The 16,530-nt window shown below is 41.2% G+C and overlaps 1 protein-coding gene across 9 annotated transcripts in view; it reads left to right on the top strand.

Annotated features, from left to right (window-relative positions):
- Nucleotides 1–16,530, top strand: part of LOC115145182 (ecotropic viral integration site 5 protein homolog) — a 106,825-nt gene that overhangs the window by 26,925 nt on the left and 63,370 nt on the right. For 7 of the 9 annotated variants that reach the window (XM_029686518.2, XM_029686521.2, XM_029686520.2 and 4 more), the window contains exon 2: nt 9,476–9,735. In XM_029686518.2, the coding sequence (XP_029542378.1) occupies nt 9,557–9,735 (179 nt within the window). In that variant the 5' untranslated portion in view covers nt 9,476–9,556. Of the gene's footprint in view, nt 1–307; nt 683–9,475; nt 9,736–12,238; nt 12,340–16,530 lie in introns of those variants that run through there. The other 2 variants (XM_029686517.2, XM_029686519.2) reach the window with 2 other exon arrangements.

Raw genomic sequence — 16,530 nt, 5'->3', positions numbered from 1 at the left:
TGTGTCTCTTTCTGTGTGTGTGTGTCTCTTTCTGTGTGTGTGTCTCTTTCTGTGTGTGTGTGTGTGTGTGTCTCTTTCTGTGTGTGTGTGTCTCTTTCTCTGTGTGTGTGTGTGTGTGTGTGTGTGTCTCTTTCTGTGTGTGTGTGTGTGTCTCTTTCTGTGTGTGTGTGTGTGTGTGACACACACACACAGAAAGAGTCTGTCTCTCTCTCTTTCTGTGTGTGTGTCTGTCTGTCTCTTTCTGTGTGTCTGTCTGTCTCTTTCTGTGTGTGTGTGTGTGTGTGTGTGTCTGTCTGCCTGTCTCTCTTTCTGCATCTCACTCTCTGTGTCTGCGTCTCTGTGTCTCTCTGTCTGTCTGTGTGTTCATGCGTGCATACATTTTGAGTATCTCGAGGAAGAACAGCACTTTGACCCTGCCTGCCTTGAGTGTGATCAGCATATGACTCTGCAAAGTACCTTAAGACACACAGCAAATCTGCTTTGAGACTATTGTTCAGAAAACTGGAGGCAAACTTAGGAGAAGCTTGTCTCAATTCCCTGGAGTGTTACTGATCTTGTCTTTTCTGCCTGAAGTTCTTATCTACTGTTGGGCGTTTTCTCGAACCTGTTTTCCTTTTTGTTGATACTGACTGGATTTCTGCATTGATTGTAAAAACCTTTGGAATAGTAACACTCTTGACAGGTAGGAGTATCTGAGAAGATTTTAATAGTGTCTTTTATTTTTATAACTGGGTCATTCCACAGCCAAAAAGCCCAAAAAAGAGGATTTTGACACCCACCATCTCAGATTGTTCTGAAGTCGTTTCTGTAGTTAGTAACAGATACGATTAGCATTCCTGAAACAGACCAAACGTCTTCAGATTCACAGGGAATACATTACGTAGTATGGAGAAGCAAATCTACAGCTTCATACTACTTGTCAAGCATAGGGAACTGATACTTTACAGTTGGTATGGTTTGTGGAGGGATCCGTGGGTGGCTTTTGATTTTTTTTTTTGGTATTCCTTCATGACTTACTCATTGGTAGGAAGAGTGCAAATCAGATGTTGAATCCTATAGACCTAAATTAAATTGGCCAATTTGAGTGTAGTTCTCCAAGATCAAATAACATTTAAACAAATGTTGAAATGTTTCAGGAATGCCAATATCACCTGTTTCTAACTACAGAAACTATTTCAAAACATTCTGAGATGGTGGGTGTCATGGCTTACTGAAATGACATGGACCGACTCGGCTAGTCTGGTTCAATACTGTATAGTGTGTGATAGCCAACTTCTGTCGTTGTCAAGCCGAAGGCTACATAGAGGGTGTTAAAAAGCGCACTACCGTGCTCCGAGCACGCAAATTGGAGCATGGGAGGGTCGGCGTATGAGTCCAAATCAAAGTTTGCGAAATCGAGAGCACTTCTTCAATGTGTACTCCGTTAGCACATATTTTGAAGCGTGCATCGACGTAAGCTTCAACAAAGTATGCAAAGAAATATGACACAACCACGTAAAGAACGTTTCTTGAAATCGAAGGTGTCCGTTATTTGAGTTGAAGCGACAGAAAATACTCTCCGACTGCGAGATGATATGTTGCCTGACTACAGTATTTTATCTTGATACATTAATAAATACATGCTGCGGTAATTTTGGCATTGTTACCTGCCTATAATACCCACTGTAGTTGTTTTGTATGTTGTAAGTCAATAGGGCTAGCTACTACTGTTAGCTAACTAGCCAGATAGCCAAGAATAATTGTTAGCCAGCTACCCACAAAGAATTGACATCTACCTTAGAAAATATTGGTTTTAAGTCATTTTGCCAGTTATAGTATTTGGTTAGCTACATTATTACAGTTCACATATAGCTAGCTGATAGTTATTAAGTAAAATGTTTGCTTTGTCTATATCTTGTTTGATCTCTCTTGCCATTGTCCTGGCTAGAAGAAGCAAGGTTCAGTGAAAGGGTAAGTCAATAGGGCTAGCTAGCTAGCCACAAATAATTGTTAGCTAGCTACCCATGAAGAATTGACTACCTTGCATAACATTAGTTTTAGATCATTTTGGGCTGTTTAACTAACTAGCTAGATTACGATTAACTTAAGCTCAGCAAAAAAAGAAACGTTCCTTTTTCAGGACCCTGTCATTCAAAGATAATTCGTAAAAATCCAAATAACTTCACAGTTATTTAAGGAGGCATGAGGACTGCAGATGTGGCCAGGTCAATACATTGCAATGGCCGTACTGTGAGATTCCTAAGACTGCACTACAGGGAGCTGATCGTCCTCGCAGTGGCAAACCACGTGTAACAACGCCTACACAGGATCGGTACACCCGAACATTTGGGGGCAGAACTGCAAAAGTGTGTGCGAGCAAGGAGGCCTAGAAACCTGACTCAGTTACTCCAGCTCTGTCAGGAGGAATGGGCAAACATTCACCCAACTTATTGTGGGAAACTTGTGGAAGGCTACCCAAAATATTTGACCCAAGTTAAACAATTTAAAGGCAATGCTACCAAATGCTAATTGTGTATGTAAACTTCAGACCCACTGGGAATGTGATGAAATAAATAAAAGCTGAAATAAATCATTCTCTCTACTATTATTCAGACATTTCACATTCTTAAAATAAAGTGGTGATCCTAACTGACCTAAGAGCGGGGCGGCAATGTAGCCTAGTGGTTAGAGCATTGGACAAGTAACCGAAAGTTTAAATCCCCGAGCTGACAAGGTACAAATCTGTCGTTCTGCCCCTGAACAAGGCAGTTAACCCACTGTTCCTAGGCCGTCATTGAAAATCAGAATATTTTCTTAACTGACTTGCCTAGTTAATAAATAAAGGTAAAAAAAAAACATTAAACAATTTTTACTGGGGTTAAATGTCAGGAATTGTGATAAACTGAGTTTAAATGTATTTTGCTAAGGTGTAAACTTCGGACTTCAACTGTACATATATGCATACACACAATATATGTGCGTATGTGTATATATATATATATATGTGTGTGTATGTGTATATATAGATACATACATACATACTTTTTTGCCCCACTGTATGTATGTATTTAGTCAGCCACCCACCAATTGTGCAAGTTCTCCCACTTAAAAAGATGAGAGGCCTGTAATTTTCATCATAGGTACACTTCAACTATGACAGACAGTGAAGGGGAAAAATCCAGAAAATCACATTGTAGGATTTTTTATGAATTTAAAGATGAAACGTGGCTGGGTCTTTCAGCATGACAATGATCCCAAACACACCGCCCGGGCAACGAAGGAGTGGCTTCGTAAGAAGCATTTCAAGGTCCTGGAGTGGCCTAGCCAGTCTCCAGATCTCAACCCCATAGAAAATCTTTGGAGGGAGTTGAAAGTCCGTGTTGCGCAGCAACAGCCCCAAAACATCACTGCTCTAGAGGAGATCTGCATGGGAGGAATGGGCCAAAATACCAGCAACCGTGTGTGAAAACCTTGTGAAGACTTACAGAAAATGTTTGACCTCTGTCATTGCCAACAAAGGGTATATAACAAAGTATTGTGAAACTTTTGTTATTGACCAAATACTTATTTTCCACCATAATTTGCAAATAAATTCATTAAAAATCCTACAATGTGATTTTCTGGATTTTTCTCATTTTGTCTGTCATAGTTGAAGTGTACCTATGATGAAAATTACAGGCCTCTCATCTTTTTAAGTGGGAGAACTTGCACAATTGGTGGCTGGCTAAATACTTTTTTGCCCCACTGTACATACAGTACCAGTCAAGGGTTTTTATTTTTTACTATTTTCTACATTGTATAACAGTATTGAGGACATCAAAACTGAAATAACACATGGAATCATGTAGTAACCAAAAAAAACAAATCAAAATACATTTGAGATTCTTCAAAGTTGTCACTGTTTGCCTTGATGACACCTTTGCACACTCTTGGCATTCTCTCATCCAGCTTCATGAGGTAGTCACCTGGAATGCATATCAATTAACAGGTGTGCCTTCTTAAAAGTTCATTTCTGGAATTGCTTTCCTTTAATGCATTTGAGCCAATCAATTGTGTTGTGACAAGATAGGGGTGGTATACAGAAGATAGCACAAATTGGTAAAAGACTAAGTCCATATTATGGCAAGAACAGCTCAAATAAGCAAAGAGAAGCAACACTCCATTACATTAAGACATTAAGGTCAGTCAATCCAGAAAATGTCAAGAACTTTGAATGTTTCTTCAAGTACAGTCGCAAAAACCATCAAGCACTATGATGAAACTGGCTCTCATGAGGACCACCACTGGAAAGGAAGACCCAGAGTTACCTCTGCTGCAGAGGATACATTCATTAGAGTTACCAGCCTCAGAAATTGAAGCCAAATAAATGCTTCAGAGTTCAAGTAACAGACACGTCTCGAAATCAACTGTTCAGAGGAGACTGTGAATCAGGTCTTCATGGTCGAATTGCTGCAAATAAACCACCCACTACTAAAGGACACCAATAAGGGCTCCCGAGTGGTGCAACGGTCTAAGGCACTGCTTCTCAGTGATAGAGGCGTCATTACAGACCCTAGTTCGGTTCCTGGCTGTATCGCAACCGGCCGTGATTGGGAGTGCCATTGGCCTAGCGTCGTCTGTGTTTGGCCGGGGTAGGCCGTCATTGTAAATAAGAATTTATTCTTAACTGACTTGCCTAGTTAAATAAAATAAATAAGAAAAAGAGACATTCTTGGGGTAAGAAACACGAGCAATGGCCATAATATTGTTGGAAATCTTCCTTTAGTCTGAGTCCAAATTTGATATTTTTGGTTCCAACCGCTGTGTCTTTGAGTCACAGAGTAGGTGAACTGATGATCTCTGCATGTGTGGTTCCCACCATGAAGCATGGAGGTGTGGTAGTGGTTTGCTGGTGACGTAGTCTGGGATTTATTTAGAATTCAAGGCACACTTAACCAGCATGGCCACCACAGCGATACGCTATCCCACCTGTTTAAAAAATATATATTTTATTTATTTAACCTTTTATTTAACATGGTAGGCTAGTTGAGAACAAGTTCTCATTTACAACTGCGATAAAGCAAAGCAGTTTGACACATACAACAACAGAGTTATTTTTTAATATATACAGTGTGTGCAAATGAGGTAAGATAAGGGAGGTAAGGCAATAAATAGGCCATGGTGGCGAAGTAATTACAATATAGCAATTAAACACTGGAATGTGCAGAAGATGAATGTGAACGTAGAGATACTGGGGTGCAAAGGAGCAAGATAAATAAGTACAGTATGGGGATGAGGTAGTTGGATGGGCTATTTACAGATGGGCTATGTACAGGTGCAGTGATCTGTGAGCTGCTCTGACAGCTGGTGCTTAAAGCAAAGCTAGTGAGGGAGATATGAGTCTCCAGCTTCAGTGATTTTTGCAGTTCGTTCCAGTCATTGGCAGCAGAGAACTGGAAGGAAAGGCGGCCAAATGAGGAATTGGCTTTGGGTTTGACCAGTGAGATATACCTGCTGGAGCACGTGCTACGGGCGAGTGCTGCTATGGTGACCAGTGAGCTGAGATAATGTGGGGCTTTACCTAGCAAAGACTTGTAGATGGTTTGCGCTTAGTGGGAATATCATTTGTTTTTCAACAGGTCAGTGACCCAAAATACCTCCAGTCTGTGTCATTTTAAATGTAAAATGTATTTAACTAGGCAAGTCAGTTAAGAAAAGATTCACGGCTTACTGGGGATCAGTGGGTTGTTCATGGGAAGAACAACAGATTTTTACCTTGTCAGCTCGGGGATTCAATTCAGCAACCTTTCGGTTACTGGCCCAACGCTCTAACCACTAGGCTACCTGCCGCCCCAAATGGCTATTTGACCACGAAGGAGAATGATGGAGTGCTGCATCAGATGATGGCCTCCATAATCCCCCGACCTCAAACCATCTGAGATGAGTTGGACCGCAGAGTGAAGGGAAAGCAGTTTCAAGTGCCTAGCTAATGTGGGAACTCCTCTAAGACTGTTGTAAAAGCATTACAGGTGAAGCTGGGTTGAGTGAATGCCAAGAGTGTGCAAAGCTGTCATCAAGGCAAATGGTGGCTACTTTCAGGAATCTCAAATATAAATATATTTTTAATGAACATGTTTTTGGTTACTACATGATTCCATATGTGTTATTTCATAGTTTTTATTTTTCACTATTATTGTACAATGTAAATAATTGTTTAAAAAAAATGTTTTGTAGGTGTGTCCAAACTTTTGACTGGTTTCATTCATTCATTCGGAACGCCTTCCTAATGTTGAGTTGCACCCCCAGGGCAGCAGGGTAGAGTACCGGGTGGTAGCTGGCTAGTAACAGTGACTAAAGTTCAGGGCAGGGTACTGGGCATATGCTTGCTAGTGGTGACTGTACAACAGTCTGATGGCCTGTAAGGTATTTTGCCCCTTTCTAACTTCCTCTATTTTTGCATATTTTTGATACTGAATGTTATCAGACCTTCAACCAAACCTGGTATTAGTTAAAGGGAACCTGGATTTACAATTAACACACACAAAGATTACATGGGTCCCATTTTTATTCCTGGCGAAAACCAAACACTGTATTCTACAGTAAGAACCTCATACCAACGGTCAAGTATGGTGGTGGTTCTGTGATGTTTTGGGAATGCTTTGTTGCCTCAGGACCTGGATGACCTGTCTTAATAGAAGGAACCATGAAATATGCTTTGTATAAGATAATTCTACAGGAGTATGTCAGGCCATCTATCTGTGAGCTGAAGTACAGCTGGGTCATGCAGCAAGACGATGATCAAAAACACAATCTACTCTAACTGAAAATGGCTAAAAAGCAACCCATTTGAAGTTTTGGAATGGCCTCGTCAAAGTCCAGACCTAATCCCAATTGAAATGTTGCGGCAGGACATAAAACGAGCAGTAAATGCTTGAAAGCCCTAAAATTGTTGGGTGTAAGTGAGCAACTACCTTTTCACACATGGGCATTGGGTTTTGCATACATTTGTTTATTCAATTAATGAGATAAGAATGTAATTGTTATTTGTTCACTTATCTAATATTAGTTTTTGTTAATATAAAAAAAAATATGCGAAAGTAGAGAATTAGAAAGGGCTTTGATGGTCTCCGAGATGGTTACCATACTAGGGGTTGCAAACCCATGTAGGGACGACTGATATGAAAATGTGGTCCCGGGAGAATTTCCAAAATCCTGAGAAATAATAAATGATATATATCAGCAAAAATTGAAATGTCCTCTCACTGTCAACTGTGTTTATTTTCAGCAAACTTAACATGTGTATGAACATAAGATTCAATAATTGAGACATAAACTGAACAGGTGCCACAGACGTGACTAACAGAAATTGAATAATGTGTCCCTGAACAAGAGGGGGGTCAAAATCAAAAGTAACAGTCAGTATCTGTTGTGGCCATCAGCTGCATTAAGTACTGCAGTGCATCTCTTCCTCATGGACTGCACCAGATTTTCCAGTTCTTGCTGTGAGATGTTACCCCACTCTTCCACCAATTTAGTGGAATTAAATTGGCGCGTGTACAGTATATTCGTTTGTCACACGTACAGCATATAGAGCCTTTGAGTGGAAAATCAGCTACTGCTGCAGCATCTTGTGGTGCTTTCAACACAACTGGGAACTTAGAACAAATACGAGCTCAAATCAGGACTTCAGTGATCTTCAGGTCGGAAAGTCGTAGCTCAAGAACAGCGGTTCACAACCTCTTTTGTTTACTGTACCACCAACTGAATTTTGCTCTGCCCGGAGTGCCCCCCTTTGTGCCTTTTACCAGTAGGCCTATGGTCTCATAAGTCTTCTCAAGTACCCCCTGTGTATAGTCCAAGTACCCGCAGGGGTCCTAGTACCCCTGGTTGGGAATCACCGCTCTAGAAAGACGCCCGTGGTTGCAAGTTTTTGAAATTCCGAGTTGGATGACTGTTTTTTCCCCCCAGTTGTCTTGAACACACTGAAGTCGGAGGTTTCCGAGTTCCCAGTTGTTTTGAATAAGCAGCATCAAACCTTCAAACCTTAAATTGCTTCAAAGTAGCCTATTAGATCTCATCTCTTTCTAAATTTCTAAAGAATATTTTCATCACATGAAACTACTTGCATGTGTATTGCCCTTTTGACAACTGTTTTCCCGCTTAATTGCATTATGGAATGAACATTCACACGCAGCCTACTGCCTTGTGGTCATTCCTGTGCTAATAATGTGAATAAATAATAGCTTTAACATTTAAAGCTAAATGTTCTGATCTGTTGCATCATTAATTGCTTTTTAACAGGTTTTAACAGGTTTTTTTTAATGTATCCTAGGCCTACTGGTTGTATGAATTTGGGATCTATCGTCCCAGAGTCTGTTTTGGAATAGCCTTTTTCTTTCTCGACAAGCTGACCAATAGAGTAGGTAGCCTAAACGTTTCTATAATAGTAGATTTACATAGGCTAGTGATTTTGCTGTTTGTAACTTGTCTTGTTGGCCGAGAAAAAGTAAATGTGGGCAGTTATTCTAACAGCTTCAAAGTGCACTTCAGAATTCGGTAAGAAAGACTGCACATCGTTGCATCCTCGACTTGAATGTTGTGTTGAAATGAATTACCATATTCTAAATGTTATTTCTGTCATTCTGAGAATCGTGGGTGGATGCCCTAATGAGGTTGCACACCCAATGCATGTGGGTCTGGCAAATTATTCAAATGTAAATAAAAAATTTGCAGGTCAAATGTCCGCCGCCACATTTTCCTAACGGAAACCCTGCCTCACCACCTGAGGGCTGCCCGACATGGAGTCCAGGATCCAGATGCAGATGGAGGTGTTCAGTCCCAGGGTCCTTAGCTTAGTGATGGGCTTGGAGGGCACTATGGGTTTGAACTCTGAGCTGTAGTCAATGAACAGCATTCTCATATAGGTGTTCATTTTGTCCAGGTGGTAAAGGGCAGTGTGGAGTGCAATAGAGATTGCATGATCTGTTGGGGTGAAATGGAGTGGGTCCAGGGTTTCTGGCATGATGGTGTTGATGAGCCATGACCAGCCTTTGAAAGCATTTCATGGCAACAGATGTGAGTGCTATGGGGCGGTAGTCAATTAGACCGGTTACCTTGGTGTTCTTGGGCACAGGGACTATGGTGGTTTGCTTGAAACCGGTATTACAAACTGGGTCAGGGAGAGGTTGAAAATGTCAGTGAAGACACTTGCCAGCTGTATAGCGCATACTCTGAGTAAGCATCCTAGTAATCCGTCTGGTCCTCTGGCGTTGTGAATGTTAACGTCTTTGGGTCTTACTCACATCGGCTACGGAGAGCGTGATGAAACTACACACTAACACAGTCACACATCAGTGTGGTTTTCAATAGTCCTTTTTGTTCTCTGGCTATCCAGTGTCCATAACTAAAGCATTGCCAAAAAGCCCAAAATCCATGAAACAGACAAGGAAGAAAGTTAAGTTGTAAAGGCCTCCTCCAGTCCTCCTACAGCTCACATGAGTCCTTATCTCCTCCACAGGTGGCGACTGAAAAGGTTGCAGGCAAGCTGAGTTCTACACTCTCATGGGTGAAGAACTCGGTGTCACACACGGTCAGTCAGATGGCTAGCCAGGTGGCCACGCCGTCTAGCCAGGTGGCAACGGTGCCCTCGTCCCTGCAGACCACCACAGCCACCTCGTCCTCCACCTCCCTCTCCTCCTCGTCCCCCACTTCGGCATCGCCCGCAAAGCTCAGCCCAGATGAACTGGAGCTGCTGGCCAAGCTGGAGGAGCAGAACAGGTGAGGGGATCATGTCAAACAATCAATCACTCAATAACTGCCAAGTGTCAACATCATTCATGTTTCTGTTATGTCAGTCATTGACAGTAACTTAATTAGCACATCTCTGGTAACATTGGTGAAAGCACCAATTTGTAAGTCGCTCTGGATAAGAGCGTCTGCTAAATGACTTAAATGTAAATGTAATTGTTTAGATTGGGAAGTTAGTCTAGCCAGCTATCTAACCTTGTAATAATCGTGGTCGAGTTACCGACCTGGGGTCCCCATGATTTTGTTAGTTACGCTCACTCAGATATCATATTAAAAACGGCTAAATCTTCTCTTATCCACATGGCAAAATGTGTAGAAATGTAGCAAACTTGCTTTAAAACTACAACATATATCTATGCTCCATGGAAAAATGTGTAGAACTCTTAAATGTAAATCTCACCGCTGTCTGGGGGGGCTAAAATGTTTTGCTCTTAAGGTGGGCCACTGCGGCCCTTCATGATGAGTTCAGATTTTTTGTGGCCCCCACCCGCTTCAAAGTTGCCCATCCCTGTTGTAGACCATTGGCAAAGCCATTGGTTATGTAATGTTAATTGTCCATCTAGCAATAGAATTGCATGACACCCAACAACAGTGAGTATAATATTAACTGTGGTTGTGAAGGCATGGCACAGTCATCTTAATAAGAACAGCCAGCCACACTCTGTCCCTGAAGTGTTCATTAGCCGAAACAAGATTAGCGTGCATTTAGTCCCCACTGCTGTCGCTCCACTCTCTCTCTTTCTCCCTTTTCTCCCACCACTCTCTCCTTCTGTCCCTCCTATGGCTCTCACCCTGCTTTTATAAGCAGTCTCAGTGTTGACATGGAAACGATGAGAACTGGGAAGTGCAGCCGGTTGCTTGGGTTTATACTCACTGCTGTGTAAAGCCTTCTCAAGTGAAGAATACTGTAGTCCGAGCCCTGTGAGATGTAGCCTTGGCTTTTACAGACCGAATGAAGGGTGGGTGAACTGATCTGTTTCAAGTGTGAGAGCGATGCTCATAGTGGGGCTGAGACAAACTGTAGTAGGACACATCTGAAGGTGAAACTATCTGCACAATCTGCTGTGTTAGATGAGCAGGAAGTGAGAGTGATAATGATTTTTCCCCCATGCTCTGTAAAGCTTGGTTATAGACTGAGAGAGAGACTTCTGCTTTAACTAGTGATGGATGATTCTTATCCTCTTCTAGCTCCTTTTGGCATCAGTCTCTCACTCCATGGACTGTACCACAAGGATGTCTCACTAGATTTTATTATTCAACTTTTCCTTTTCATTGTCCTGGGCTGACCTCTAAGCACCTTCTTGAACAAAGGGTGGACAGAAGGCGTGGTGATGTAGAGGGGACTTCTGGGCTATTTGATCTTTGACCCAGATCTCAACCCCTGCAAGCAGGGCCACAGCTGGCCTCTTTCACGAGGCACATGTCCCTGCTGCCCCTCCCTTTTCTTCCCTCTTCCATCCCTCCCTCCTTCCCTGTGACTGACAACAATACCCTATCATCTGCCACAGCCCACAAAGACCCTCATGTCACCCTGATAAAATGTAGAGTGCTTGTTGCCCCCTTAGAAAAGGCTGTGTCAGGTAGGAAGCACGGTTTTAAGGATCATTGTTACTGTGGACCGAAAATGTCGTTGCTCAATAATGTTTTCAACAACAAACAAAAAAAGTTTAATTGACATCCTTCCATTGAAAATAAGTCATCTTTGAAGAAGGAAAAAGCAAATAATATTCACTGCATGAAGATTTATTCAGGCGTGTGATAACCCACTGATATTGATGTTGAGATTCCTTGTTCTTCCCCTAATGAATGCCAAGATGAAAAACAGAAATGTACAGTGCATTCATAAAGTATTCAGACCCCTTCCCTTTTCCCACATTTTGTTACGTTACTGCCTTATTATCAAATTGATTAAATAAACAATTTCCCTCATCAATCTACACACAATGCAAAGCGAAAACAGATTTTTAGAAATTGTTGCAAATGTATTTCAAAAAGAACTACACAGAAATACCTTATTTACGTAAGTATTCAGACTCGAGGCTGTAATTTCTGCAAAAGGTGCTTCAACAAAGTACTGAGTAAAAGGTCTAAATATGTATGTAAATGTGATATTTCTGTTTTATATACACACGCACATTTGGTAAAATGTATAACTTGTTTTTGCTTGGTCATTATGTGGTGTTATGGGTAGATTGATGAGGAAAATTGTTTATTTAATCCATTTTAGAATAAGGCTGTAATGTAACAAAATGTGGAAAAAGGGAAGGGGTCTGAATACTTTCTGAATGCTCTGTACATGCCTAGCTATCCTCTCTCTCTTTCTGACTGAGCAGGCAGGCACTGATGTGCAGCAAAAACTAGGCTATTATCTGTGGGAACTGACAGATTACTTCTGTATTTTGAAATCCATGTTTGGAGAAGGCCTTTGTACCGTGTAGAGTAGATAAGAGGTGTGTGTATGTGTGTGACAGGGACAAGAGTCCCAGACTCAGTTCAGCCAGTTCACCAGGCTGGTAGCTTCTCTGGATCTTCTACATAACAAAGACATAACGAAAGCACCATGAGTCTGTCTTGGTAAGCAACACAAGGATTGTTACTTCTCTTTCTAGATCACATGGCTCTTTTCTTGTTACCAAGAGGCCATAGCGGAAGATGGTGTAACTGACATGGATTATTTGGCAACAAACCACATCGACTCGTTTAAATAGTTCCTCTCCTAGGAATCTTTGTGATTTCCATCTCTTATTCTGGTTATGCTAAATGTAATGGAGCCTGTACTTAAACTTTTCAGTAAATCTCAATGGTTTCATGTATTTTGTTTTGAGCCGTCTGTGAGAACCCAGTATGACCTGTTTGTGTACTGGTGAATTATTAGCTGAGGAGCCACAGTGTATGTGCCAACTTACACTGTTCATTCTATCAACATTTGTGATGTATTTCTGAAAATAACATTGCATGAAATCTTCCATGGAGAGAGAAATTCTGCAGCATTGAAGGTCCCCAAGAACACAGTGGCCTCCGTCATTCTTCAATGGAAGAAGTTTGGAACCACCAAGACTCTTCCTAGAGCTGGCCGACCAAACTTTATGGTGGAGTGGCCAGACGGAAGCCACTCCTCATGCATCATGTTGTGGTGATGTTTTCCAGTGGCAGGGACTGGGAGACCAGTCAGGATCGAGGGAAAGCTGAACGGAGCAAAGTACAGAGAGATCCTTGATGAAAACCTGCTCCAGAGCACTCAGGACCTCCGACTGGGGTGAAGGTTTACCTTCCAACAGGACAATGACCCTTAGCACACAACCAAGACAATGCAGGAGTGGCTTCGGGACAAGTCTCTGAATGTCCTTGAGTGGCCTTGACTTGAACCCGATATAACATGTCTGGAAAGACCTGAAAATAGCTATGCAGCTCCCCATCTGACCTGACAGAGCTTGAGAGGTTCTGCAGAGAAGAATGGAAGAAACTCCCCAAATACAGGTGTGCCAAGTTTGAAGCATCATACCAAAGACTGCTGTTCTTTCTGTCAAAGGTGCTTCAGGAAAGTACTGAGTAAAGTGTCTGAATGCTTATGTAAATGTGACATTTCAGTTTTCTATTTGTAATAAATTAGCAAACACAGGTTTTTAGAATTTTTTGCTATGTCATTATGGGGTGTTGTTGACTGAGGCAAAATAAGGCTATAACGTAACAAAAAGTCAAGAGGTCTGAATACTTTCCGAAGGCACTGCGCCACCGGTATGATGCAAAACTACTTGTTTACTGTTCTAATTATGTATGGCATATGGCCAATGTAGGGAAAATGGAAAAGAAAACGCTGCACACTGCTGCTCATGTTCCCAGGTGATATTTATTTACAACAACGTTTCGACCCTTAGGTCTTCAATTGGCATCCATATCCCAGGTGGGGGTGGAAGGTCCTATATACCTAATATATATAGGGGCAGTACTCATCTCATCACTTCCTGAAACAGGAGGTAAAAAAAAAAATAATATCATAGTTTCACAATATTAACGTTCAATGGGGCGGCAGGTAGCCTAGTGGTTCGAGGCTTGCGTCAGTAACTGAAAGGCAGTTTTTTTATTTAATTTACATTTATTTAACTAGGCAAGGCAGTTAAGAACAAATTCTTATTTTCAATGACGGCCTAGGAACAGCGGGTTAACTGCCTGTTCAGGGGTAGAACGACAGATTTGTACCTTGTCAGCTCAGGGATTTGAACTTGCAACCTTCCGGTTACTAGTCCAACGCTCTAACCACTAGGCTACCCTGCCACCCCACTGTTCCCAGATAGCCAAGCCAGTTAAGACAACCTATCAAATAAAAATATATATATTAACATTCAATGATCTATATAAACGCTGGTGCAGGTGCTGACTAGGGGAGTAGAACACCCGCCCCACTGTTCCCAGATAGGTTGTCTTAACTGGCTTGGCTATCAAATAAAAATATATTAACATTCAATGATCTATATAAACGCTGGTGCAGGTGCTGACTAGGGGAGTAGAACACTTAAATGAGAGCCGCACACTCCTAGGAGGTCAGATGCAAAAATGTAATGTCCAACGTTTCGACAGACAAGCTGTCTTCATCAGGGTATAATGACAAACACTGCGGGGTGACGCGTTTATATAGTGTCCAAAGACACACTGGTGTCTGTAAACATGGCTGGGTGTGGCCTGATATTGGTTAATTCTCATATATTAAAATAGCATACAAAAAACATGAATGGATAGCGTACAGTCATGGATACAATTTGGCTACATAAGCCTACAAACATTTACAATGAATAGGAAAACCACAATAATCACAAGAATGGCTTCAGATCAAAGTCCACGAAGGCAGCAAGGTTCTTTATATTAAAGATCCAGGCAGCCTCTCATTTGAACAATAAATTGTCGAGGTAATCAGATTTAACCACTATCGCTCACGTACGTCTTTTAAAAACCATACGTGAGGGATATTTAAACATGGGTTTCAATTGTGGGTCAGTATCAATAATGTATCAGTGCTTCCTGATAATGGCCTTAAATGCCTTCTCCAATGGTGAGTTTTGGGTAAAGCATGATTGGACTTTGACTTTTGGTTGAAGGCTTTAGACCTTCAAAACAATCCTTGGCATGTTTTACCCAATTGTCTTTGTACCCTGTTTCCTAAAATCTTTGAGTGAGGTCCTTGGTCTGTTTCTGATAAGAAGCATCAGAGCTGCATATTCTTCTGATACGACTGCATTGACTTATAGGGAGACTTTTAATAAGTGGAAGTGGATGAAAGCTGTTACCTCTAAGGAGGGTATTTATGCCCGTGGGTTTCCAATAGAGATCTGCAGAGAGGGAGGTTTTGTCGTTAATAACCATCACACCAAGAAAACTGATTTGTGATAGGTCGTAATTAATGGTGACGTGAAGGTGTTCATTCATAGAGTTAAGGTAAGCATGGAATTCCAAAAGATCTTCCTGGATAGATTCAAATATCAAAATATTTATTCAAATATCTCAGAATTAGGAGAATATTGGAGAGAAAGGGGTTAAGGTCTGGATTCAGCACCACCTGTTTTTTAAACATTCCTAGATATAGGTTAGCATGATTAGGAGCATTAGTGCTCCTCATCGCTGCCCCTTTTAGTCTGGAGGAAAAAGTCTCCTCTGAAGAGAAAATAGTTGGAGGTTAGTACCAGTTCAGCCAAGTCCACAATACAATTAGTGCTGGGAATAGCATTAGAGGGCCATTCATTGAGGTAGAACATGAGGTGCTTCTAGGCCGCCCTGATGGGGGATGTTAGTATATAGACTGGTAACATCGAGTACACAGAATAGAATTTTCAGGTATATGGTCCACAGATTTTTTCATTTATTTTTTAAATCATAGTCTCTAATAGACATGGGGAGGGAGATCACCCAGGGTTTCACAAAATGGTCTACAAAGGTAGAGATATTCTCTGTCAGAGATCCATTACTACTCACAATGGGCCTGCCTGTTATAGGTAGTGTCATGCGCTTGTGAATTTTGGGTAGAGCGTATATGACCGCTGTGGTTGGGCAGTCAACTTTCATAACCTCATATTCGGTCTTTGTAATTTCCCCTTCATTCAAAAATGTTGACAGTTTATCATGGATCAGAGACTTGAATTGATTAGTAGGGTCCTATGGGAGTCTTTTGTCAAATTCATCGTCACGAAGTTGTCTCAGTATTTCGTTTTCATAGCCTGCTGTATTTAGTATCACTATTGCACCTCCTTTGTCGGCAGGTTTTATAATCATACTGGAGTAATATTTCAGTTCCATAAGAGATTCTTTATCTGCTTTGGACATATTGTGGAATACCTTATATTATTGTTTTTCTTAGCCAGGAGATTATGTACATCTTTCTCAACTAGGCGGCAACATATTTCTCATGAGAAGGATTTATTTTAGGTGGTAACAATTAGAGGTCGACCGATTTTATGTTTTTTTTTTTTCAACGCTGATACCGATTATTGGAGGAACAAAAAAAACGATACCAATTAATCGAACAATTTAAAAAATATATATATATATTTGTAAAAATGACAATTACAACAATACTGCATGAACACTTAACACACGAAAGTGCTGTTTGAATGAATGCTTACGAGCCTGCTGGTGCCTACCATCGCTCAGTTAGACTGCTCTATCAAATCATAGACTTAATTATAACATAGGCTCGTATTTCTGTGTTACTAAGGTCATTAATATGGTCGAATCCGGAAACTATCATCTCGAAAACAAAACATTTATTCTTTCAGTGAA

The sequence above is a fragment of the Oncorhynchus nerka genome, linkage group LG17 (assembly GCF_034236695.1).
Source record: "Oncorhynchus nerka isolate Pitt River linkage group LG17, Oner_Uvic_2.0, whole genome shotgun sequence".
Taxonomy (NCBI): domain Eukaryota; kingdom Metazoa; phylum Chordata; class Actinopteri; order Salmoniformes; family Salmonidae; genus Oncorhynchus; species Oncorhynchus nerka.
Note: the sequence above shows the minus strand (reverse complement) of the source record. Positions and strands in the feature narration are given on the sequence as shown.